The sequence below is a fragment of the Labrus bergylta genome, chromosome 12 (genome assembly GCF_963930695.1).
Source record: "Labrus bergylta chromosome 12, fLabBer1.1, whole genome shotgun sequence".
Taxonomy (NCBI): Eukaryota; Metazoa; Chordata; class Actinopteri; order Labriformes; family Labridae; genus Labrus; species Labrus bergylta.
The window spans coordinates 23,831,440-23,857,317 of NC_089206.1; the positions used below are offsets into that span (position 1 = coordinate 23,831,440).

The 25,878-nt window shown below is 41.0% G+C and overlaps 1 protein-coding gene across 11 annotated transcripts; it reads right to left on the reverse strand.

Annotated features, from left to right (window-relative positions):
• Nucleotides 1–975: 975 nt before the first annotated feature.
• LOC109985575 (Ral GTPase activating protein non-catalytic subunit beta) lies at nucleotides 976–23,842 on the reverse strand. 11 transcript variants are annotated; one of them, XM_065961140.1, is made up of 32 exons: nucleotides 23,720–23,842; nucleotides 22,664–22,885; nucleotides 20,104–20,306; nucleotides 19,831–19,997; nucleotides 19,549–19,735; nucleotides 19,177–19,308; nucleotides 18,168–18,346; nucleotides 17,417–17,488; nucleotides 16,755–16,906; nucleotides 15,947–16,190; nucleotides 15,296–15,331; nucleotides 14,268–14,469; nucleotides 14,007–14,174; nucleotides 13,726–13,840; nucleotides 12,701–12,848; nucleotides 12,518–12,582; nucleotides 12,282–12,426; nucleotides 10,548–10,669; nucleotides 10,253–10,435; nucleotides 9,889–10,037; nucleotides 8,984–9,171; nucleotides 8,645–8,748; nucleotides 8,329–8,484; nucleotides 7,556–7,765; nucleotides 7,133–7,291; nucleotides 6,790–6,958; nucleotides 6,550–6,672; nucleotides 6,300–6,436; nucleotides 6,091–6,199; nucleotides 5,691–5,769; nucleotides 5,049–5,197; nucleotides 976–3,420 (listed from the first exon to the last, which is right to left on the reverse strand). In XM_065961140.1, the coding sequence occupies exons 2-32, from the start codon at nucleotides 22,838–22,840 to the stop codon at nucleotides 3,227–3,229; spliced, it is 4,623 nt and encodes a 1,540-aa protein (XP_065817212.1). In that variant the 5' UTR covers nucleotides 22,841–22,885; nucleotides 23,720–23,842; the 3' UTR covers nucleotides 976–3,226. The 11 variants fall into 11 exon arrangements, with proteins under 11 accessions (XP_065817212.1, XP_065817211.1, XP_065817210.1 ...); XM_065961139.1 differs by having other exon boundaries at nucleotides 8,329–8,481; nucleotides 10,548–10,678; XM_065961138.1 differs by having other exon boundaries at nucleotides 10,548–10,678.
• Nucleotides 23,843–25,878: the final 2,036 nt, after the last annotated feature.

Genomic DNA, 25,878 nt, shown 5'->3' on the forward strand with positions numbered 1-25,878 from the left:
CTGCATTCATAGGCTGACTCAAATATATTTTTAACTTAATCAAGTTGCTTCTTTTGGCCACTTTAAATACAGTTATTGCATGTTTTACTTAACATTTTCTATGTCTGCAGTGTATACTTGTGATTTTTATAAAGTAAAGAACCTGTAGGCCTACAAGGATCCTGGTTACTTTTAAATGTAACTGCGTCCCTCATATACTGTGATGATGTGTGTACTTCAGGTTTTTATTAGTGAATAAGGATCCTGCAGATCTTTTCTTCTTTTATTTGACTTATCATTCTAATGTCTTTATTTTGTATTCAGTCTAGCTGACCTCTAATCAGTCTAACATTATACATAATATACAACAGATATTGTGTATTCTGTTGTTTGTACATCAACTTGTCAAACACCTCTTTGTGTTTTTTGTCATGTGTTCGGGCTGCTCCACACCAACTACCCCAAGAGGGAATAATAAAGTTCTTTGACATGAATTAGTATTTTGGTCACTTAATGATGTAGTTATTGTGTATTATAGTGTCCCTTATATCATGCTGTGTCCTCCTGTTATTGATCGTGTAAGGCCTTCATACATGCAATCAATAATTTTGTATATTTTACACAATTTCATTTTTATACTTTGTACTGAGCAGGATATAGGCTACATTGTTCCACAGACAGTGTTAATAGTTTTTTTTATTATGTAGTTTATGTACTTTATGTTGCCAGGTGTGTCTCTTCATCGTCCTTTGTTGAGTGGAGTTTAATAGTTTGTCTTGCGTCACTTTTCTGTGATGACTACAGATGGAAATGAGCGACTTGCTTAATCTGATGCAACCACCTTTTTCCATGTATAAATGATCAATGTCAGTGCACACACCGTCCCCTGATGAATAAAATAAAAGAAATGAAATGACTATTATTGTTAAGAAAAACTTTTTTTTGTTCCTTTTAAACACCCTGTGAACAAAAATCAAGTATTAGGAATGGGAGAAATTAAAATGTCAATAATAGTTTTAATTGATGCATGTTACATTCAATACCCTTTGTGATCCTCACACACATAATTGCATACATACATTTCTTTTCTGGCCATCTCAGATGAGGAATGCGACAGACAACTTGTAAATGCCTTACACTATCATATATTTACATATCATCATCCTCTGCTTCTGTACATGACAAGTCCTTAAATATGATCAAACATCAGAGGTGTAACATAGGATACAATGTATGACTGATTGTATGTTCAAACATATTTCATGTACTTTTTTTTTTAAATTCCTTCCAAAAAGGCATGTGCATAAAGCACGCTCGTAAAAAGTGAGTCACACAGTTCGACATGATAGGTTAAAAACTCCTCTTCATTCTTATATTTCACAAGATAAAACTCTTCCTTCAGCAGGGTTTTTTTTTTCTTCTTTTCTTTCAAAATGCGCAAAAAAGTACAAAAAGAGGGGATAGAAAATAAACATAACATGTGCTCAGTGCATTAAGACTTTGCGATGTAACAAAGAAACGAGAGAGGTGTTTGCCCTGTTCCATCTCTGTGATAAATAAATTCACATTGTTACAGGCGGACAGTGAGAGGGCTTCAATCAAAAGCAAAGTACAGTGAGTCAACACAAGTGAAACTAATTGTGAGGAGGAGGGGAGGGGGGGTAGAAGAAAAATGTGCATGAAGGCAAATTGCATGTTCCTGTGATCAAAACGGAATACAACTAACAGGTTAAATCATCTGTTTTTAGTGTTTTGAATGAAAACGTTACAGCTTTAATCTGACAAAATGTGGTTTTCTTCCATCATTGTTGGCTCCACTGAGTGTTTTGGCCCTTTAATTCATCACTGTAGATTTGTTTGGGAGGAGCGAGACACTTCAACTGTGCTGTCGTTCTGTTTGCATGAACATGCCACCTGCAAACATTGAGTGCAAACCCAGGGAGCTCCGTCACCACTCTCTCACAATCAGTAAACTCAAACGTTACCAAGCTGGAAGAGTAAACAAATGAGAGGATTACATTTGCAAAGCTGAATCATCTGTCAATTCCTCTTTAAATGCCATCTATGGGTTTTTTTTTTAAGGGGTCAGTATGACTCCTTGTAGTGTTTCTCACTAGCTGAAAAATAATGTGGCCACACACACACACACACACACACACACACACACACACACACACACACACACACACACACACACACACACACACACACACACACACACACACACACACACACACACACACACACACACACACACACACACACACACACACACACACACACACACACACACACACACACACACACACACACACACACACACACACACACACACACACACACACACACACACACACAGTGCAGCGACTCATGTGAGATGGGATGACTTTCATGACTGGCACTGAGGCAACGCAGATGTCAAAAAATAACGTTCAAATACAGAATACAATGCAGGAGTCCTATAAATCATGTAAAAAAAAAAAAAAAAAACGTATACAAACAGCAATATTTGTGTGCTCAGTCGAATGCTGTGATGGTTTGCACTAGGAAGACTTTTAGCATGTGTCCGCATGGAGATGAGTTTGTAGTAAAATGACACAACGGGTTAACGCTTCCAATCGTTCCTGCGTCTCGCCTTGAAGCAGCAGCGATGTCTATTAGAAAACATTTGTCTGACGTGTTTATCTCCTTGGCAAAGATCCAACAGAACTCTGTTTGACCGAAACAAAAACAGATAAACGTGTAAGGTTTTTATGAGTGTGTATTTACCAAAAACCATCATGAAGCCGACTCAGTTCACAGAGTTTAAAGGACAAACATTTGTACAATTTCAGAAAAGGCCAAAAGTGTTACTATTGTATTGCAGTTAATGACAAGCAGAAAGTCTTTGCCACAGAGTGTGGAGCTAAATGCAGAGAGACAGTCACTGTTGAGCTTCGGCCGTTCAGACGTTTAGATGAGCGGCTGCGACATACAAATGTAGCTTCTTCCACCTTGGCATGGTTTTTGACACTTTGCTCTCGGAGTCAAAGGCAGACAGTGTTGATATTTGTATAAATAACAAAACAGTACAGTATAAATATAAAGATTCTGTGTGTTCCTGTGTGTGTTCCTGTGTGTGTTCCTGTGTGTGTGTGTGTGTGTGTGTGTGTGTGTGTGTGTGTAATGTGTAAATGAAGTATATGATAAGAGCTTGGTGTGTTACTGTGCGCGTTGGTGAGCCAGTGTTAGGACAGGGACAGGCGGGTTAGAGGTGGGGCTTCCCCTCCCCCACCTCGTGGAAGAGCGAGGTGTAAAACTCAGGCTCCAGTTGCTTGTTGCGGTAGCGCTGGACAATCTCCGTTATTTTCTGCTTCCGCCTCACGTGAGGAGGGTTGTACAAGTCACTTTCCAGGCGCTTTCGTCGGCACACGTTGATGACCGTTTGGCGAACAAGAAACCCTGAAAGAAGGATGAAAAACACACAAAAAAAAGCTCATCAGGTCGGCTTAGCCTTAATGGACAGCTTTTAGAATGTGTACAAACAAAGGTAACAAACTCTCTGACAACTGATGAAACAAATAATGAGACACTACAGGTGTTAAAATTCTCCTGAACCAAATTGAATTTTATACTTAATTTCACATATTCAATTGATGGAATCCTTTTTTAAGCACTTATGCCACTGATATACAAGGGGCGGCTGTGTGCTCAGTTGGTACAGTTGTCACCTCTCAACCAAAAGGCCGAGGGTTTGATACCCAGCTCCTGCAGCTACATGTCCACCATTACCATTTAATAAGATAATGGATCCCTATTTTTTTTTTAAATTGTCTTTATTATTCTGTTTATTTATCAAGGACAGAGAATTTTATCAAAAAAATAAAGTACATATCCCAACTTAGCCAGCGGGCTAGTTTACATGTGTAATACCGGGCAAAGTCGAAGCTTTTTGTCGTTGTCAGTTCCAGTAAGCAGAACACAAACATGAGATGAAATAACGCAGAGCATATTCTATTTGGATATTCTATCATCATGTAGTGATATCAGATGAAGATATGTGAGATGTGCTGATATTATTCAGGTTGTAGGAGCAGTCTTAGGAAATGTACACCATCACTTCGGTTTTTTAATGCAGTTTTCAAACTCAGCCTGAGTCCTGTTTACGGTGTGTGTTGTAAACAAACCGACTATGTAGAGTTTGCAAGTCTGGGGTTATTCTCCGTATGGAAGGCTGCATGCCACACCGGTGCCTTCAAGGAGGCGGGAGGATTTCCCAGTTCTGTTGAACTTGTTTATGTTGTTTCTCTGTCATCTTTAAATCTGGTAGTGACCATGGGGTCCCCAGAAGTGCAGCTGTAGGCAGCAACGGTGCTGTGTCATCTTTGAAGGGATTTCTCTTCCTTCAGTGTGTGCAGTATGAGTGGGTGGTTTTTAAAAAATATGGAGGGAGCAACTAAACATGCTTTTGATTTCTTAAATCAAACTGAACGCTTATTACGATACATTTCATATTTAGGATCAAAATCAGGACAGCCTTATCACCTTCTTACATGAAACAGGAAGTGAAGGGGGGGAAATTAAGACCTGAAATAGGATTCAACATTTCAAAAACTAACTGCCTTGCCTAAAGATTTTGTAGTTTTAAAATCTCTTACATTTATGTTTTAGAAAGCCAAAACAACCTTCAAACACAGACTCCACCTACACTGTTTGGTATCAAAGAGTGGCATAACATGGACTGAAGCAGATTCAGGTTTGCTTTGTTTGTTAAGACAACAAATAACAGCCAAGCCTCGCTCATATTTCAAACCATATCTGCTGCGTTGCCATATAAAAAGATTTCCTGTGTATGTTACTCTCCATTGCCATCAACATTAACATGGACACATTATCGTTTTAGTAAGCGATGATCCTGATAAGTTCCCTGTAAAAACCACAGGATACATTTATACGTCCTACCCCTACTCTTCCTAATGATGAGAAATACAAAATGTATCATCTGGAGGGAGAGAGAGAGAGAGAGAGAGAGAGAGAGAGACACAGAGACACAGAGAGAGACACAGAGAGAGAGCCATGTAAGCCATTACCTAGAGCTCTGCGGCTGACCACCATGCCGTCCACCAGGGGAATCACCATGCCAAATTTACCCACAGCTCCATGCAGCCGGACCCTGAAGAGTCCCGTCTTCAGAGGGTGGATGAAGATCAATGGTACATCCTTCTCAAGTAGCCCTGACCTGCAGAGGACGCAACAAGAGAAACAGAGGGGAAGATGATACAGGAGGTTTTGCACAAACTAGACTGACACATTAATAATATTGGAATATAATATTGTTGCATCTTAAAATAGATTATAGAAACAACAAAATACACCACAAAGTCAGTGAAGTTGCAGTTAATGTTGACTAATCTACAATATTTACAGTGAAGATGCTGAGTATAAGACAAATTAATAACAACAGTATTCTCCTCTATGCCACTTTAAACTTTTCACAGCTCACAGTTCCTTTGCCACAGTTCCTTTTCCCTGCCTGCTTTTGCACACACTGCAGGTTCTACTTCCTGTTTTGCACCCTTCGTTTATGCACGGTTTGTTATTCTGCACGATAGAGGTCATGCCACTTTGTTTTTTAAATAGTGTTGCTTTTGCACCCCACAAACACCAGTTCAAACATCACATGCTCTACATATTTTTAGCAGGAAGTGCTGTGAGTGTAAACTTCTGAATACCTGCAGGAAGTGCTGTTGCTCATGCTGGCTTCCAAACCCGTGCTGGTTTCCGCCAAGAGATCAGTTAACGGGAAGTTCTCTAAAAAAACAAACAAACAGAGAAACAATGACAGTCAGTCACTTCAATGTGGCATCAGGCTACCCATGTTACATAGCCATTAAAGCACACTGGGCATGAATGCACATCACACAGACACAACATCCCTATTCAGACATTTTAAGTTACTATATTTACATCCCAGTGACGTTTCATGATGTTTGTTTTCGAAAGGATCGACTTGATCGATAAGATCCACTCATCTAGCTAATGGCATGTTCTTAAACTTTTTTTAAGAGTGACTAACAAACGTAGAAGTTTAAACACGGCCCTAGATGTAAGGCGAGTAAAGTCATTGCCTACCAATGTCATCAAAGCGCTCCACCCAGACCACAAACACCTTCGTCTCAGGACCCAGAGGAGGGAAAGATTTCCCAGTTGATGACCTTTTTGTCTTTACCAAAGGACTCAGCTTTGGGGGGAGGAGGGGGGGGGGAATACACAGCAAGTTTAAGCAAGTTCTACACACTCATTTAAAATCACAGTTAGTGCAGCTCAGATACAAACTCTACCTTTTTGGCAGACTCCAGGTTCTCAGAGTGGTTGGGGAACAGCTCCAGTGTGAGATTGGGTTGTTTGAGTACACCAGGAATGATCTCTGAGTTTGTGTCTGCCTCCACTGTGGAGTCACTGTGCACTGATGACTCCTCTGTGGAAACAACAACAGAGAGAGAAAATGGACCTGTCAAGCATGAATTCCTCGGGGGGTTTTATTTTTGTATCGCATATAATATGCAACATTTCATGAGAGCAGAGGCTGACCGGAGTTTTCTGTTAAGGATGGAACCACGAAGGCAATCTCTGTCAGGGCGTCAGCATAGTACAAAACCTTCTTCTCCCCATTGAACACTGAACCTCCAGTGTCCTCAGGAGTTGCTGCTTCTTCTGTAGTCAAAGAAAAAAATCATCATCAGAAGTTTCACTTATTATCCAGAATATTAAACATGTACATGAATAACAGCTGTTGTGATATGCTTTCTTCTGAAGACCTTCATAGCTTACCTGTTTGTTGTATATCGTTACTGTCGGAGCAGGAGTTTAGGGACCAGCTGGTGTCTAGGTGTCCAGTCCACCCTGGGTGGCGTCCGACATCCACAGGCCAGCCCAAGGACATCAGGAACTCTAGAAAGTGGGGCTGGACGCTGGACGACGACTCCACATTCCTCAGGATCTGATTGTTACAAGAATAGGAACAAAATCCTTCTTATTCAAAGATTTACTTATTTTACATATAGTGTAAAATGCATTCCAGTGTCGATACAAAAACAAGCCACAGTTTTAAATGATTATACATCATGCTGTGTTTTGTGTGTTGCCACAACAGATCAGCCAAAGTTCCCCTCACCTCGGGGCTGCTTTTCTGTCCTGCCCTCACATAGAAAACAAAGACAGTGTCGAACGGTCGGCAGGGAAGCAGGTCAAGGTAGCTGATGTCATCAAAAAACCCCGGCAAGGACGACTCCAGACCGATCAGATGAGGAGGTAGACGACTGTTGTTGGGCTCCTGTCAAGAGAAAATTAATACTGTAATTGTAAATTAACTATATTAACAATAACAATATTAGAAATCTATATGATGTTTTTTTTTTAAACCCAAGTATAATTAAATTAATCCTTCAATAGCACGATATAAAGCTACCAGTAAGATTTAAGTGTAAGGAGCTGGAAGACTTTTTACAATTTTGGATATTAGCAAAAACTTAAATCTGCCAGATTTATTCCTCTGCTATGAAACAAAACAAAAATCAGACCAGCTACGTTTTCCCACCTTGAGCGCCTCCAGAGACAGAAAGCCAAAGTGGGAGAGGAAGAGGCGTGCTGTCTGGAACTCCTGCGAGGGTGGAGGAGGTTTGCAGTCCGTCTGTGGGTCGGGGAAATGCTTTGACTTCCAAATTTCATCGCTGTGGCGCTCCAAAGCGTTCTCGTACTCTATCTGCTTGGTCATCAGAATACGGAGCTTGTCGTGCTGAAGTTCAAGCTGAAAAGAAAAAAAGAAGGGGAAGGAGAATTTTCAAAGACGGACCTTAGAGATGCTACGTCCAAATGTTGATGAATATAAAGTCATTAGTGTAGACCTTTAACACTAATCCATTACCGCCGCTATTCAATATCTCCAGTCTTTGTGAAACTTTAAATGTTCTTTCCTTCACGTTGTGCCAGAAATAAATGTGGGGGATTTTGTTCATAAAAAGTTAGTCTGTTAACATCGTGCATTAGCTTGAGAAGCCGCACACAACCGTTATTTTATCACCCAACCAGATGATTTCATCCTTCTTCCCAAGTGACACCCGAGTTAAATTTCATCTCTCAAATCAACTCACGTGTGGGAAATTACTGATCAGTGTATTCGAAGCTCTTGAATCATCCTGCCAGCCCATACAACACGCCTGAGTTTGTATAACAAATAGCATCAGAGATTTGTTTACTGCAGGGATCTGTCACTTTTTTTATGAGCTCATGCCCTTTTTGTAGAATGCTTTATAATGTAATATGTTTGTAATTAGTCATGATGTGGATATGATTAATGACAGCAGATCTCACCTCTTTACTGACAATGTCATCCAGGTCGGGGATGCTTACATCAGCTTTAACGAGAGGAATCTTATCCACCTCTTCGGGGAACGGCCGCTGCTTGACGTTGTACTTGATCCCCACGTCGTTGTTCGGTGTTGGGCGGCCCTCTGGGACAAACACCTGCTGTGGAAGGAGAGACATTGACAGAGTTGTGTTATCAGCAAAACCGATGAGCCGCTTTAAGTTTTGCCAAAGAAAAACTTGGCTTGTCATGTGCCTAAAGCATTTCTCAAGATGATACCGGTGAAGCACAGTGATCCAGCAATTTACAGTGTGATCTCACCCTCTGATTGGCCCGAGCCCCTCGGGGTTGGTGGAAGAGCTGCATGGTCCAGGCATGTCGACCAGCAGTCCCTCGGATCAAGACTGTCACTGAGGGACTTGGGTCTGTGAGGACAGAGAAGATCTTATTTATGGAGCAACAGGATTGTTATTTGATTTTCATTCAGTAAGAGATTGGTACTTGCTATGTGATAATTGATCTGTAATTTTAATGTTAGTTCCACCATTAAGGATCAATAGAGATCTAGTTCATCTTCAAATAAACTAAGTTACTCCCTTATTCTCCCCAATACTGTAATATGTAATGCCTTATAAACCGTTACTACTTCAAATTACTGACTCTGCTCATTGCCGAGAGGCTGCTCCAGCATGGCCAGGATGACAGAGTTGTCCAGGACGAAGTAGCGGAAGTTGCTCGCTCCTGTGGCACTGAGTCTAGCATAGCGAATCAAGGTGTCCTCGTTCAGCAGGCTGCAGGTGGAGGCAGGACCGCTGGGGGAAGGGAAGGCCCCCAACACCTGCATGATACTGGGAAAGACCACAGTAAAACCAAGAAGAGCGTAAATATGACGGAACTGGGTCAGTAGGTACAGCATGTTTACTTTCAAGTGGCCATCTGTGTGCCATGTGGAGAAGCAGAAAAATGGAGGGTAGGAGGTCATTGGAGCAACAGGAATATGTAACAAATACACATTTTGTGCAACCAAAAAGATTTGAAGGGCAATCAAAACATATATTAGGCCAAACACAATACATAAGGTTTTAAATGAAAGGCTTTGACAGGGACTGCTATCGAGTAACAAGCTCCACAAGTCAGCAGAGACAAAGTGTCACGTTTGACATCATCATCAACACCATTTTAAATTGAAGCTAATTTCAGTTCCTAATCAAAGGTTTGTATGTGTGTGTCAGCAGTCTGGATCTCACCCTGTCAGCATGTCAAATATGTTAAAAGCCTGATCATTAGTTAGCGTTTTATGCAGGCAACATGTTAAAGAGTTTCTTCTACTATTACCACCAAGAAACACCCAACATAACGCCCTGTACAATCACATGCAGCCCAATTTTCCCCCTTTGGTGCTTTTTTTATCCCCACTAAGAGGCCCAGGAAATGTTGCTGACAGAACTGGTGTACTGTTTTTGAAGTTAAAAAAAAGTACTTTTTAGTTTCAGTTGTTAAAAGCAAGAGTTTAAAGGGACCATTTTTAACTACAACGCTACTTTGCAGTGAATTTCTGATCTCACCAGGATAGAGTGGCCTCAGCAGCGTCCTTCACCCTCATGGAGGCTGGGTTGTGCTCCTTCTCCCCTTTATGTCGGACTTCTTGTTCCTGTCGAGACTTGCTGCCAGATATTCCCAGCTCCACAATCTCCAACACCTCGACCAAACAGTCCTGGTAAGAAAAGGGAACACAATCTCAGAGGATAAGTACAACATTTTCATTTCATTACACAAGCCTTGAGCCAGACTCGAAACTTACTGACAAAATCTTCTGTCGAATTCTGACTTAAATTTTTGAGTGATATCTTCCGTACGATCTCAGTAGCAGTGTAGCTTGAAACCAAATATCTGAGGCAAAAATGTACAGTATGTATTCTTTAACCATACCTTCTCATCCAGCATGTCGGGGTGCTCTGTGAGCCACACGCAAAGAAACTGGAAGGCAGCTACGATCATGGAGTGGAGGTCTCGGGATTGAAGAGGAGCTGGACGGCTACACTGGTACACAATGTACCCACATATAGAGCTGACAGCTCGCTTACGGTCTGCAGAGTCAACTCCCACCCTAACCTGTGCAAAAAAAAAAAAACAATACAGTATTGTTAGAGAAATTGCTTCAGTAAATGTAAATGACCTCATGGTGTCACTGAGTCTCTGTGGTGTTTGGACAGTGCAGCTTTACCTTGGCGAGTCCGGCCAGCAGCTCCAGTGCAGCCAGTGAAATGTTCATGTCCTGCCTCCACTGGGAGTTGAGTCTCTGGGTGACCAGGTGGATGCTTCGCACCAGCAGGCCTGCCGCCGTATCTGGAAGAGCTAGACCATATAACACCCCGAAAATACCAAACACCGCAAAGAATAGAGCAAAGCAAGATTCAGGCAACACAGCCAAAATATAGAGAACAAAAGGGAAAATGTCCTGAATGCCAAGTTAGTAAATAAGTCAGTCCTGGTATTTTAAACATTCAGTTTTAATCAGTAAAGCACACAGATAGTCCGTAGAATACAGAGTGAATACATTGTCCAGGAACAGGGCTGAGCGATCAAGCTTTGACCTTAAAAAATGGACTTAGTCATTTTAACAAACTTATGGCAATAAGTTCATTTATGTGGCTGATCTGATAGGACAACAGAGAATGTACATGTCAGAAGTCACAACTTGTCAGCCAGCACTTTCTAATTTTAACTGAGAAAATGAAATAGATTGAATCACAGTAAAGAAATGTTTGAGCTATTGTTAAAGGATAATTTAAAGTTGCTCGAATAGTTGGCTTTGTTGCACAAGAATGACATTAACCAGTGAAAGAAATGGAGTCTTTAGGTAATATCATAGACTGTAAATATTGTAAATATTAGTGGACAGAGCCCGAGTGATGTCACCCATTTGTTACTGCAGGGGGCTTTGGGAGTCATCGATGGCAGTCTCCATGCAGGAAATGCTGTCTCACCCTAACTTTCAAAACAAAGCTGCAGCAGAGGCGGGTCTTTAGCCTCTTGACAATCATTACATTGCCCCCACCTGTCAATCAGGTCAGACAAACGCCTTACTACGCATAACTCGTATCCTTCATAAAATCAATGCGGATGAGTTATCAGTACAATTCCCAACCATTTGTTGTCTGACTATCAAATCAGGAGTGTACACACTCAAGGAGGATAGAGCAAACTAGCTGAGATATGAGTTAAGATGCTTATGTTGATGTTGGAGATCTGGCTCAAGCTTCAGATCCATGCTTGTGATTTTCAAATGTATAATTAATATTATCAGCTCAAAAATCCTTAAGTCATTCTAAAATGGCTTCAGCGGATCAAGAAGTGTTTCTAGTCTGCTGCACACAGATAAGTCCTGTTTCCTGTCCGGCACTGAAACAATGCAATGGTCTGTCAAACAGGAAGTCTGCAGACGCCCATTTCCTGCAGGAGAAAGCTTCCTAGAAGCAGCACTGACTTAAAGGGTAATGTATGGGAACTTGCTGGGAAACAGGAGTGGTTATACATCAGAAATATCTCTGTGATAACAATAACAAACACTTTCATTTAGTCAAACATCACTCAACCCCCTCTGGAGAATTTTTGAAGTGCTTCTGATTAGGAAACTTTGTTGCAACCAATCAGTGAGAGAAAAGACTTAAACAGCTCGAGCACTTCTTCAGTGTAAGAGCCAAAGAAGACACAGCATCACAGCAAATAACTTTTACTTCACCTACAGAGACATTTCACCCAACGCTTCTTAACTCTGAACATCACTTTAACCACGTTAGCTATAAGGAACACGTGTTAGTAGATCAGCAAGCAGGTAAGAATCACAGTCGAATGCTCGCAGAGGATCGTTATGAACAATTTAAGCAATGCTAGGTTCATCGTGTTAATTCTGAAAGCACAGGGTTATTAGTTTATGTGGAGGGGCCATGTGTCTTACCGTAGTCTCGCAGCAGGGCCTGGGCAGGGCGCTCAGAGTCTGGGCTGGTGGCTTCTGTGCTGCCCCCGCTGTTGAAGCTGATGCCACTGTTGGTGCGACTGTGACTCTGGCTCCTTGAGGTTATTTGGCTCCCATCTATACTCCCCTACAACCATAAAAAAAACTCTCTTTAAGTACAGTCCATCACACTGTGTCAAGCATCATAAAATGTTTAACAGCAGCAATCAGAGTCTTACTGTTTCCGTCTGCGCACCGATGGACTCCAACAGCGCCGAGTCTTGAACAATATTGAGCATTGCACCTGAAGGGAGAGAAATGAGGGATCCATATAGAATATATTAAAACTGTAACAGTATTGTTTAGGTTTGCAAAAATGATCCAGACATGGAATATAAAAATAAACATAAAGAAGTAGATACCCAAGATGAGCTGTGTGTTCGTGGGATCGGTCTCAGTCTGTAGTGCTCCAATGAGGACATTAACCAGACGTAGCCTCAGTGACAGGAAAGACACGGGCTGGTCATGAGGCCACCCGTCCTCCTCATTGAACTTTCCTTCCAAAAGGACCTACAGACAAAAACATCAAAATGGTAAAGAACACAGTGTACTTAACTTAAAGCGGCTTTATGCCTTGGATATGCTTCGACAAGAATTTAAAAAAATGCTACAGTGAAAAGCTGCGGTAATTCAGTTTACATAACTGAGGTCTAGAAGCCCAGAGAAGAAAGTGAGAGAGAATATCAGTTGATCCAGTGTAAATGTCTGAACTCAACCTGTACTTCTTCTGTGTTAAAGTTGGGAAAAAACGGGGGCGCTGGTAGCCTAGCGGTTAGTGTGCACGCCCCATGAACAGAGGCTTAAGTCATTGAAAAGCGGGCGCCCCATGTTCAAATGTGACCTTTGGCTCCTTTCCCACATGTCATTCCCCACTCTCTCTCTCTCTCTCCTGGTATCTGACTCTATCCACTTCTCTAAAAAAAAAAGGCATAAAAAGACCCCCAAAAAGATATTGAAAACAAGATTTGCCAGGGAAAGAAACAGATCAAGTGGAAACAGTTTTGTCTCATGAAATGAGAAGTTTTCATGGACAACTTCTGATCTACTTTTTTTTTTCCTTCTGTGAAAAAAAAATGTTTTAAATTAATTTGACAGTGATTTTTTATTATTGGTTTATTTTCTCAAGTGTGTTGTTGTTATACTCAATGCAGCCACAAGGGGATGATAAGAACAACTACTGCTCTGCATAGGAGTTCAAACTGACCCAGAGGAAAAAATGAATGTTTTTGTCCGGAGTTCTTTTCTTGAGTTGTAAGAAAGAAAAAAAAATGGAGGGAGAACATTTTAGATCAGTCTATTTTCAAGGATCACCAGACTTTTTTATGTTCTCACTCGCTTCTTAGGACTTAAAAAAAAAAAAAAAAAGGTCAGACAGCAAAAGTTTTACCTCTGATTTAATGTTGCCAAAGTGATGTGGCAGAGGCAGCATGGCAAGCAGGATGTTGATGGAGGCTCTCCTCAGGTCGGTAGGATTTACATACATCTTGAATTTGGACAGCTCTCTGCAAAGAGAAAAACAAATCATATAAATGTCATGAAACTTCCAGTATTCTCTAAACCTCTGAAGAGAAGTCTCACTAAGATCTTACAGTCTGATAAAGTTATCCAGAAATAAAAGGAATGTTAAAGCATGACAGAGATTCAATCAGTGTAAGATACCAGTCTGACCTGTCTGGTACAATAGTCTCCAGTGCAGCTATGAAGTACGGCACCACCACATTGATGCCCTTCAGATCGGTGCAGAAGAGAGAGGAAGAGTTGAGAATAATAGAAGCCAGAACTGGTCTACAGATGAAATCAGAGATCTGGAGGCCTTGAATCAGGATCATGTAGAATCTGCATGAAGAGAAAGAGAAATAATTAGTTTTTCATGATAGAAATCTCAATGCTTACAGTTTGGCTTTTATAAGTGAGAACTGACTGGGTTACCTCGACAGGTAAACAGGTAGTATATCCTCCCCGGTTTTCTTGCTACAGAAGATGCGACAGAGAGTCCCGCAGGCCTCGGCTCGTCCTGCCTCGTAGCTCTCTGGGAACTCGTTGGCATCAAACATGGGGTTGGACACCATGGAGTCTGTGGACATCTGTGAACCCTTCCTTCTCAGCTCCAGACCTACTTGAGTGGCTATGGCTGTAGAGAGCGGGAAGAGACAAGAGAATGAAAGGACACTGAATTGTAATGCGGTCATTAGGATACATGCACGTATGAGACACAGGCAGATGTTAACATTTAGCTGCTGTATGCACACTACAGTAAAAGTCAACATTAGAAAAAACAAAAGCACCATAAAGCAGACGTTTAATTGCTTTCACAACGAGAGGGAACAGATACTCCATGACTGCAAACACACACTCACATCTTCGAAAGGCATTCAAAAAAGGGAGCTGTGACACAAAGAGTTTGCCATAGAAGTTAACCAAGTGAAGCGTGCTGCTAGTATAAATGTTTTCCTCTGCAAAATCTCTGTGTCAGCTCCTGCGCTGTTGCAATCACATGACTGTCACTCAAGGGACAGAACATTCACTTCATGCATCGAGGCACCAAACCAATAAAAATCAAAACTCAAGTGGACTGACAGTAAACAAGGAAATTTACAAGAAATAAATGCTGAACTCAAGGGGGGGGGGGGTCTGAGAGGAAATAATAAGGATTAGTGTGACCCAATGGAAGAGAAAATGAGAACTCAAAAGAGGGTGGTGTTGTCACAAACTGGCAACATTATGGTCGAGACAAGTGGTCAGTTGGTGAAACCCATTCCGTCACCTTTGGAGAAACGCTGAGAGAACGCTGGTGAAACTTTGATATATGACAAGCAGTGGGAACAGAAAAACAATGGCAGTAATGACAATGATCATGAGGAACTCAACTACAAAAAAACAAACAAAAAAAAAAAGCAGGAAGATTTTTCAAGGAACGCAAATCAAGTGAGGAAAGAAAAGCTGCTGTTCCTACTTACAAGATTTATAAGAAAGGAGAATTTGGATAAAAGAGGCTGCAAGATAACAGAAATAGTGGAGAGACACAAAATCAAAGCAGGTCCAATATTTGGGGATCAATTCATTTCAGGCATGAATTGTGTTTTATTTTTGTTCTCCTTAATACGTACATGACCTTGACAAATTGGTTAACATTAATCAGACATGGTAGACACGTGCAGGACACTTCACCAAAAAGAGGAAAATTAATATAACGCCAATGATGAGCCAAATCTCTTTTTAAAACAACAACAACTGAATATGCTTTCAATGGTTCCTCTAACAATGATTTCACTAATTTAACCACTGGGTGATGTCTTTATTTGACATGTGATCATAGTGTTTATGCAGATTTAGCCAGGTTTCAATAGTTGGTGGATGTATGGATTAGAATCAGATGGAAATCTCATATCAGGCCACTTCTAACCAAGCCCTCCACACACAAAACGAACGACACAAAGAAGTTTCAGAGAGAATGGTGATAAAAAAGGAAAGGATATCCCAACAACATACAGTCAAAAGAACAAAAGACACAGATAACTCCACAAAAACACACTCGAATGAACAGAAACAAAACACCCACCTGCCCATGCATTTATGGAAACACTACCAGCTATCGCCTCGCTGCTTACCGGTCATGCTTGGGTCTCTGCTGAGGCCGCTGTGGAGCTTACAGTGGACCAGAGCAGCATCGAAAAGCCACTGGCCAAACAGGTTGAGGATGCTGTTGACCTTCGGTCTTGCCGGGGCCGGCAGGGGTCGAGACTCCCAGCTGCTCTGATTGGGGCTGGAAAGAAGGGTCGGGGAGGAAGAAGTCTGCTGCTGCTGCTGCTGCTGTTGCTGCTGGGATGCTTTGGTTGGTTGACTCCCACTGCTCTGAAGCGTGGACAGGGAAAGAGTAAGATATCTGACTGACATTGGAAACACAAGTATTGTAACTTACATGTCAAATAGCGAGAAGGAGCTAAGAGCTTTCATTCTGCATAAAAAGGGCTTAAGAAATGACAGGATGTTTTAAAGCTGGATGACTAAACCAACATTAATGGGAATGGCAATAAAATTAACATCAATAACAGTGATAAACTTCAGATTTTTACATGATATTGCTAGTTAAAGAAGTGTTTCATGCTGCAGAAAAAGCAACAACAGTGAAAGCCTGCAGTTTTAATCTTGCACATTCGGCACACTTCCACTTCCCTGCTGCAAAACAGTGAAAAGAATCGAGTGGAACAGAGGCGGGAAAAAGCAGAGTGAACTCCAGTCATCCTCACAAAATGAGGAAACACAGTGGCTCAGCTCGCAGCCCCCTCAGGTATGCTCACCCCGCCAAAGAGAATCGGACAGACACAAATTCTAAAATATATATCTTTGTTACTGTAGCCTCTGTTAGCTCGCTCTGCAGTGGCTTCTGGTCACATTAAAATGGAAGGCTTCACTTACAGTTGAACTCTTGCTTGTGGTTTTGGTGACCACTGTATGTCGTGGCTTGCGGCTGTGTGGGGGAGTCGTGTTGGTGATGGAAGGGGGCGGGGACATGCTCATTCTGTTGACTGGAGTGGGCGGGGCACTGTCAGCTCTGGGACGTGAGATACCTGTTGACAGGAAGCTTAGTTAGTTGTTTTTTTTTTTTTTAGTTGTCCGATGAAGGCGGGAAGAAGATTTCTGATTGGCTTCGGTAAACAAAACAAATCATTTGCATCCCACAACTTTTCCAGGGGACAGATCCTTTTTGAGTAAGTAGAATCATTGACGCCAATTTCCCATTCCTGATGTTATAAGAGAGAGAAGAAAATGAAGTGGCTTCCAGTCAGTAAGATGATCATAGACAAAATTAATTCGTAGACATGCAGGACACGTTAGAGACAAATCAGCAATAATTGACATCCATCCATTTGGATTGACTTTTTTTTTTTTTCACAAACAAAAGACCCCTGCTTTATGATCTTGTTGCTTAGTCTGAATGCCTGGTGCATATTATTCTCCTGTGGCAAGAGTGAGCCCAGTTGTTAATATCATCATCACCAAAAAAAAAAAAAAACAGAAAACTACATCCAATCCCCCATGAACATGACATTATACGATGTACCATCTGATGTCTGTACCATGAGAGAGCAGCACTGGAGAAAAAGAGAACACCCTCTCCCGTACAGCTCTCTTTTTTTCAACAGAGACACCTAAAGTGTAAAGAGAAAAATACACACTGACATGTTTCTATACAGACGTACACACAGGTATTTCTGACATCTTCTCTCTTGATTTTAATCAGGAGCAGTGCCTGAATAACGATGGAAAAGGAGTGAAAGTCAAATTAAATCAATGTTTATAAAAGCTGTATAAGAATGACTCTTTTTGTGTTTTTACATATTTCAATGCTGATCAAATTCACATCTCACTTGTTTGTATCATTTAATACTTTCCTTTCCTCAAGGACCCCCTGGAATTCCTCTGATTACATAACAGGATAACAACCACAGATTGTTCATGAATTCAACCTATTCAAGTCATCTCATTGTTGTATATAATGCCGTCAATACAACAATCACAGTTGGACATTTGTTAAGATGGCTTAAGTATCTTATTAAGATAAATTAATATAGTTGTGCACTGTCTCTTTAAAGGCAGGGTTGGTCATTTCAGAAAAGTAGCATGATTATGAAAGTAGCATTCCCTCAGTGCTCCGTCTACTGACATTACAGAAAGTATTGTACTTCGGCTCAAATGTGCAAAAACAAAAGTACGATCCTACGGCCGCATTTTATCATTTCACTCTGGAATGTATTCCACTGTTGGTGTTGAGCATTTACAACACGATAGTGGCACACGGCTGAGCTTCTCATGTATTACTTCTCTTACCCAAGAAGGCATCCACAAGGCAGCTGATGCCTCTCATGGCCCTGAAGAAGATCTGGGGTAGCTGCTTCAAACACGGATGCAGCACCACTTCATGAGGGATGCCGCTGGAGTTGAGGAACTGCTCCTGAAACTTTGGAGTGGTGCTCACGACCGCAGGGTTGCTCAGGTCCACTGGGTTACTAGAAACAAAAAGAAAAACGATGAAATCATTTAGCAGGGGTGTCTCAAACTTATTTGGACAAATCAGATATCTGCTTTTGACATGGCTTAGAAAGAACTAAACAATTTTTCTATCATTTACACTTAGACTATAAGAAAGTAAATGTCCTCAAATAGGTGATTCATGATACAGCACTAGTGTTGTAGTAAAGACCACATTAACCAAGACCAAGACATACCCGAGACCAGAGTGCTCCGAGAACAAGACAAGACCAAGACATTTAGGGATCAAGACCGAGTCAAGACCAAGACCATAAATATCACTGAAAATCCTCATCTTGTGTGCAGAATGTCACTCACTCAGACCATAAAACTGGGAGATAAAAATAAAATAAGGTGTTTTCCTTCTAATCACAGTAATGGTGTGGAAAAAGGTGGAATCAATGGTAGTCTTGACCGGTCTTGATTTAAAATCTGGAGTCTGCCCAGACTGAGACCGAGACAAGACCAAGTAAAAATGTTTTGATTCTGAGACTAGAATAAAAAGTGGTCTCGAGACCGATCTTGATAACTACAACACTATACAGCACAGAACAAAAATTAATGGGAAACAATAGGCAACCGCAATAACAATAAATATGTCTGTAGCAGAAATCATTACTAGAATCAACTTCCAGACAGAGGAAGCCGAGTACACAGAGAAGGAGAACTAGGGGAACTTGACTTAAGATGAGGGACTACTTCACGTCTCTCTATTAACACCACGTCTCCATCCCACTTCAGCACATTTAATTTAATTGGGGAAAGAAGTTTTTACAAGCTATAATCCTAAAGAACATGTTCTATGTACCTGAGCATGTGAAGAAAGCGGTACCACGTCTGTGCAACACAGTCATTGTCCATTTCTAAAGGAATAAGGTTGGCATCTTCATCGGGGACTTTGAAAGGCGGGAAGGACGGTCCGTGGGTGAAGCGTAAAAGTCTGGATTGAAAAAGTGAGACAGAAAGGCATAAATGATAACACTTAAGAAAGTGAACGCACTTATTACTTGTAATTTTTCATCCTTTTTCTTCATTAAAAACACGGATATATTCCACATGACAGAAACTACAAGTTTAAAAATCAGTTAATTTCCCATTTTAAACAGTTGAGGAAAGTGCTTAATCTGTTTCAGTGTATGTATCTTAAAGCCACATGAAGTTGAGTTGATGTCTTTCTAACCTAGATGTCAGGGCACAGGCAACTCTGCTCCACTGCTCAACAACAGGTGGGTGGTGTCTCCAGTTGGCCAGCATCTCCCTTGCTGTCTTCCAGTACGGGGGCGTGGGAAAGCAGCGTGCACATGCCAGCAACCACACCTCAAACAGCACCGCCATGAGTTTCTCTGCCAGTTTCTCTGCCACTCCAACTGAAAAAAGGGAAGACATTAAAGAGATGAATGGTGTTGTTCATCAGATTTAATTAGTAATTATATGAAAAGGAAAAGAGAAGGGTGGGTCATACCTCCAACTGTGGGCGGTGCAAGTAATGTGTCATTGATGCGCAGCAGGAAGAGAAGGAGCACCTCCCAGGTTTCCCTCACCATGGATACAGACTCTCTTGCCAATTTCTGAACTGCAGTCAAAACCTGCTGGCAAAGCCTGATGTGGTTCAGACTGTGCTGCTCAGGTCTGCAGGGAGAGACAGTCAGAAAACAGCAGGTATTTTAGTGACAAGAGGTTTATGGAGGATGACTTAGCGCAGCTTTAGGATCATGTGTGAACATGTCTGACATACCTGGGTACAAAGACGTTGTAGAGATGTTTGAGGATGGTCTGGACGTACATATTGGGCTCTTTGACCACAGGCTGAGGCATTGAGTCTCTGGGGGACACCAGGGCCATCATCCAGTCCGTGTACACATCCACACACAGTTTGACTGTGTCCCCCTCTAAAGGGAGCGTGAGACCGTAACAAAGCACCTCCATGGTCCACTTAACCTAGGAGTCAAACACACCTTTGTCGTTAATTTCTGTTAATGTTTAAAAGTTAAAAGCAAACAAACTTCTGGGTTCATTATGTAGCATCTTACTATATAGCATAAAGTCCTGCTTCCTGTTGAACATGACACACAAACCACTGCTCCCATAAGCAGGACTTTTTTTCCATCAGTGTCATATCCTGTGAGTGTTGCCATTCTTTTTATATAATACTGCACCCCTCATGCACAACTGCACTATATCAAGTGAGAGACCTTGAGAAGCTTAACACATGATTTAGTGTCTCATAACAAATAAGGCCAAAGGTTTATAGTAAGATGATGACGGCAATAACAATTCACTTCATCTCTCAACCCCTCTTTCTGTTTTTCTATTCATCTATCTGCCCATAAAAGACAGAACATTCAAAATGCAAGAGATGGATGAAAAACAAGATTTGATTTTGCAGACCATCATGTTTTAAAAAAATTTAAATTGCTGAATATATCAAAGTCTAAGATCACAGTAAAGTAAAGGGTTCATTCACACCATCGTTCTGATTCAATTATTTACATGCTCAGTACCTTCATAGCCTATAGCGAGCCTACATCATCCTTGTCAGTTTTCTGCAACTTTTTGTTTTTTTGTTAAGTCTCCTAGATTCTTTGTTGTTATTGTTGTCAACATGAGAGTCAGTGTAGATCAGCACTGGTGAGAATGTTAATCCAAGCTTCATCCTCAGTATGAAGTTCAGCTCAAAGCAACAGCAGCCCTTCAGATGCATGGTGCACCTGAGAAATATTGCTGAAGTATTTTTAACCCAGCACATCCTCTCACAGCGCTTCCTGACGCACGCTGTCATATCATTAATTGAAACCCCCTGGCTTGCTGTGAGCTCTGCAGTTCATTTGCTCACAGCAGCGCTTGTTAGTTAGCAGACAGAGAGCACACAAAGAAAACAACCTCATCTGCTTTTTATAGCTGATACGCCAATCCATTAAATGCAGCTCGAAAAACAACAGTCAGTAACACACTTAATATTTCTCATCAGCAAAAATCCAAGTTCCTCTCAGGGGTTCATAGAATACTCTCTCCATCCTGCATCAGAGGCTTTAAGATATCCAAAAGGCCTTTATCATTGTATTTTTTTACATAAACAATGCACAAGATGCAAAGAAAAATGTCTGCCCTGCAGGGATATGAAAAGCTAACTCTGCAGCACCTCCATTAGTGACGCTTTAAATACCACAGCTTCTCCTGACTATACCGAGATCCTCATTAAAATGGGCAACAGCCCAACTAGTCTTTGGGCCTTTTCAGAACTTCTTTTTTTTATTATAATCATTTAGATCCCAAATACATAAAGTTGGCCCAGGTTTAAAATCATCGAATTTCCCTTTAAATGCAGACATAAAAGAAAGCAAAGGAGAAACCTCCTGGATTTAGGTATGAACACTTAATACTAACATACTGAAGAGTCATTCTGGCTGTAAATCTTGACTGTATCTTCAAAAAATGTGTCTGAAAATGCTTTCAAAAGAGCCGTTGTAGATTTGCATAAATATGCAAAGTAATGTTAAGCATTTTGCTTTGCTAGGATTGGTTATAATGATCAAACTGCCTGTAAACTTAATTAAGCGAGGGAAACAAGAAGCAATACATCTTTTTAGAAGTGCAGTTATTTTAATGATGTGTGTGTTGGTTGGTTGCAACAATAATGACATAGAAATCTATATGTTCAATAAAGTTGCCCTCTGCATGCATAAGTGTAATTATGTGGTACACAGACAGTGTACAGTAGGATATAGAGGGATGTTCCTTTATACCTATTACTGTTCACATTACAGCATGTTAAAACAAACAAGGAGCACGCAGGACATTTAATCTAAACTTCCTTACAGTGGTGTCACCAAAATGACTTGCAAGAATTCAAACAACTAATAATAGAAATTCAATCTCAGTTAAAGAGACCATACTTTTTTTTTTAAAGTGCAACATTCCTGTATCCCCTCCTTTTAGAGTAAAAATAAAAGGATTTTGGGGCACCGGATAGCCTAAAGGGTCCGATGCACGCCCCATGTACAGAGGCATTAGTCCTCAATGCAACGGCTGTCGGTTCAAATCCGACCTCAGCCCTTTGCTGCATCCCCCTTCTATCTCCTCCCAACATTTCCTGTCACTCTCCAGCTGTCCTATCCAATAAAGGCCAAACAGCAAAGAAATCATCATCATCATCATCATCATAAGGGGAGACATTCAGAAGCTGACAGGTTCTCTTAAGTTTTGGTAATATAACTCGAAGCAAAGCATTCTACCTAAGCACTAAAACAACATGTCAACACGATCCAAAGGTACAGCAGCATGGGAGTCTCTCTCACCTCCTTGTCTGTCTTGAGGATGTTCTCTGTGGCCACAGGGCTTACAGCTGTCCCCAGAGGCCTGACCACAGCATTTGCCACCTCAGTACCCACGCTGGTGGGGTAGGTGTGCAGAACACTGAGGTGGCCCTGGTCACTCTGCACCACCAGCTGCAGCGAGCGCCACTCGGAGTACATGCTGCTGATGTCTTAGTACAGTCTACTCACACCTCCTGCCTCCACCTGTAGACACACAAACACAGAAGGTCAGCTCAGTATGGCAAGCTGGGGAAACTATGAGCAGCATACTTGACTAATAAGTAACACAAACACAGCTGTGCCAAAAGTGTCAGCATGTAACCCTGCAGACAGCATACATGGCAAACAAGACTGTTTGTGATAATAGTTTCGATCATAAGATTATCCAGCTTTAACATATTGAACGTATTTACTCTTAGATAGCAACTAAGTGTAATCTGATGGAGGTAGGATGCCGCATTAAAACGTATTACTTACACAAAAACGACATGTTTGACTATTTGTTGCATGATTTTAATGCTTTTACACTCATCATGTGAGATGACATTTACAGCCCTGATTTTAGTTTTTCTATCTAAGTGACGATGCTATGAGGGCTTTATTAACACAGAAAGTGTTTAATACAAGCTCTTATATACTCTTTTCATATTAAACGAAGTTGGTAAATAAAAGATACAGACAGTCTGAAGCTCGGATCGTCGACCAGCCGACGAACCAGGAAACGGTCCTGAAAACCATTAGCATGCTAACGCTAGCTAGCACTGACATCAAAACACCTCCCACATCACTGCTGATGACAAGAGCTTGTGAAGTAAGCTGCCGGCTGCTTTCTGCGATACAAGACTGTGTCTCTCGAAAACACTAGAGAATAGTAACTTATCGTACTTGGTTACAGTAGAGCCGACGCTTCCAGCTAGCTGTGCTAATGCTAACTCCTCCGCTGATATTAGCTCGCTGTCATTACTGTTAGCCGCCTAACTTTACAAAGACGCTCACGTTAGCTCGCTAGCAACGTAACCAAAGGTGTTTTCTATTTACCTGAACCGGCTGGATATGTTGTCATAACAGATCTCTGAACCCTGCAGTTGGTGGTTTTCTCTGTTTCCTGGTCTAGAGCAAAGCAGCCTCCATCTTCACAATGTCAGGGGCTTGAAGTCTGACGGGCTAAAGATTAACGCCCCCTGCTGGACTGACACAGCAACTACATCAGATGAGATGTTCACTTCAGATTTACAAAACCTGTGTCTTCATGAGAAGGTAGATATTGATTTAAACCTTTATACCAAACACTAAAATAATAATAATAATAATAATAATAGCAATAATTTTATTTATACAGCACATTTAAAACCTGATGTTTACAAAGTGATTTGACAGACAAAGCAAAGGCAGTAATTTGGGAATATAACAAATTAAGCATAAATAGTCTGGCCAAACAGTGAGAGGTCTACAAAATTCAAACAAAAGGCAATTACAAAATGCAAAAGAAAAACATCAAGAAGAATAAATCCAAATGAAGAGTTCAACTAGACACAAAAGATTTAAAATAAAATGGTTTATCAAGATTGGTTTTTGGGTGTTTTGCCTTTATTTGACATGGAGCAGGGATATGGTAGGAAATGATAGAAAGTGGGGAATGACATGCAGGAGGGGACCCACAGAGAGGACTTGAACCAAGGTCGTCCGCTTTGGGGGACTATAGCCTCCTGCATGGGGCGCGACCTAACCGCCAGGCCATCTGCGCCGCCTAAAAGTATTTTGAAGAAGTTTCTGATTCTGCCTTATCTCCTCAGGGAGGTTAGTCCAATTGCTCTAATTAACTTTGTGTTGTTCTTTGGAGGAAAAAAATAGATATGTGAACTTTATTAGACTCAATTAGACTCACAAGACAGTCACAGAGCATCGGATCTGTCACTGTGAAATAAACCTGTTACAAAACACACACTGAATGTAACTAGTAGTAATTATATATATTTTATTAACACTCATCTTGTAAATCTTGTTATCCTCCTCCTCTGACATCAATCTATGCACACTGCCTTCATGTAAATACTGTAAAACGATGCACTTAATGTAAGTTAACCCGTTACCTAAGTATGATCATTTTTATTTTAGCATCTTTTGCACTCCTCACCGCTGCACTATTGTCTTAATTATTTGTTTGCATAGACGATTAGTCTTTGTTCATTTGTTTGATTGTTGTTAATATTTAATTTTATACTTTGTACATGGAGAGTAAAATTTGTGTGAGCATACCTGGCCATTAAAGCAGATTCAGATTCTGAAATTAAGATTAAGATTTACTTTTACTGATCCCCACAAAGGGAAATTTCAGTTTTTACACTCTGTAAGTCATGAACACACACATAGGCTGAAATATACATACACATGCAGAAACAGGATCCTATGGAGATGTGACACAGTGGCCCACAGCAGGCACTCCTGAGCTGATGGTGGAGAGGGGGTTTGGTGCCTTTGGCACCTCTCCAGCTATCATACCAACTTCCATATTTGGTCTGCCCTGGGACTTCAACCGGTGACCCTCTGGTTCCCAACCCAACCCCCTACAGACTGAGCTACTGCTGCCCATTTTACTTTAACTGAAACAAAATTCAAATTGGTTAAAAAAAACACAGAAAATACAATAAATGTGGTGAAAAAGAACTTCATTAATAATCTTTCCATTTAACATTTATCTAGCAATGTGACATTATCCACTAACCTTTTGTAACTCTGTTAATTATAATAATACCTGCTGACATAGTGCAGTTGCTTCCTTTCTCCAGCAGGGGGCAGCATTGATGCAGACATTTGCCTTCTCAGGAGCAAGTTTAACTGTGGATGTATTCTAGTTATTTCATCGTTTGTTTGCTTGATCTGCGCACAGAATCTGAATTAATGAAAGTCTGTCGAAGAGCCTAACAAACATTATCATTTAAAAATAACACATCTAAAGCAACTCCTCTCAAAGTAGAGTAAAACAATAAGATACATGAGACAGATATGTGTTCAATCAGGTATGAGCAGCCTCCCTACTTGATTAAATTGTGATATGACTCGTTGTCCATTTCATTCAAATCCTTCTATGTTTGGGTTTTTAAAACACTATTCATGTCAAGCATGTGGTTTATACTGCGCTTTTAAGTACTGCCATATGTAACAACATTTATAAAGGGGACGACACCTTTAAAAAGCGA

What these genes read in the sequence shown, in the direction of transcription:
- LOC109985575 (XM_065961138.1), bottom strand. Translation starts at nt 22,840, where the DNA reads ATGTACTCCGAGTGGCGCTCGCTGCAGCTGGTGGTGCAGAGTGACCAG. An exon ending in CAGAGACCCAAGCATGACCG is followed by an intron (nt 15,332 to 15,946) that starts GTAAGCAGCGAG and finishes GTTATCTTGCAG; the next exon opens with CCTCTTTTATCCAAATTCTC. An exon ending in ACCTGGAGTCTGCCAAAAAG is followed by an intron (nt 6,200 to 6,299) that starts GTAGAGTTTGTA and finishes CTCCCCCCAAAG; the next exon opens with CTGAGTCCTTTGGTAAAGAC.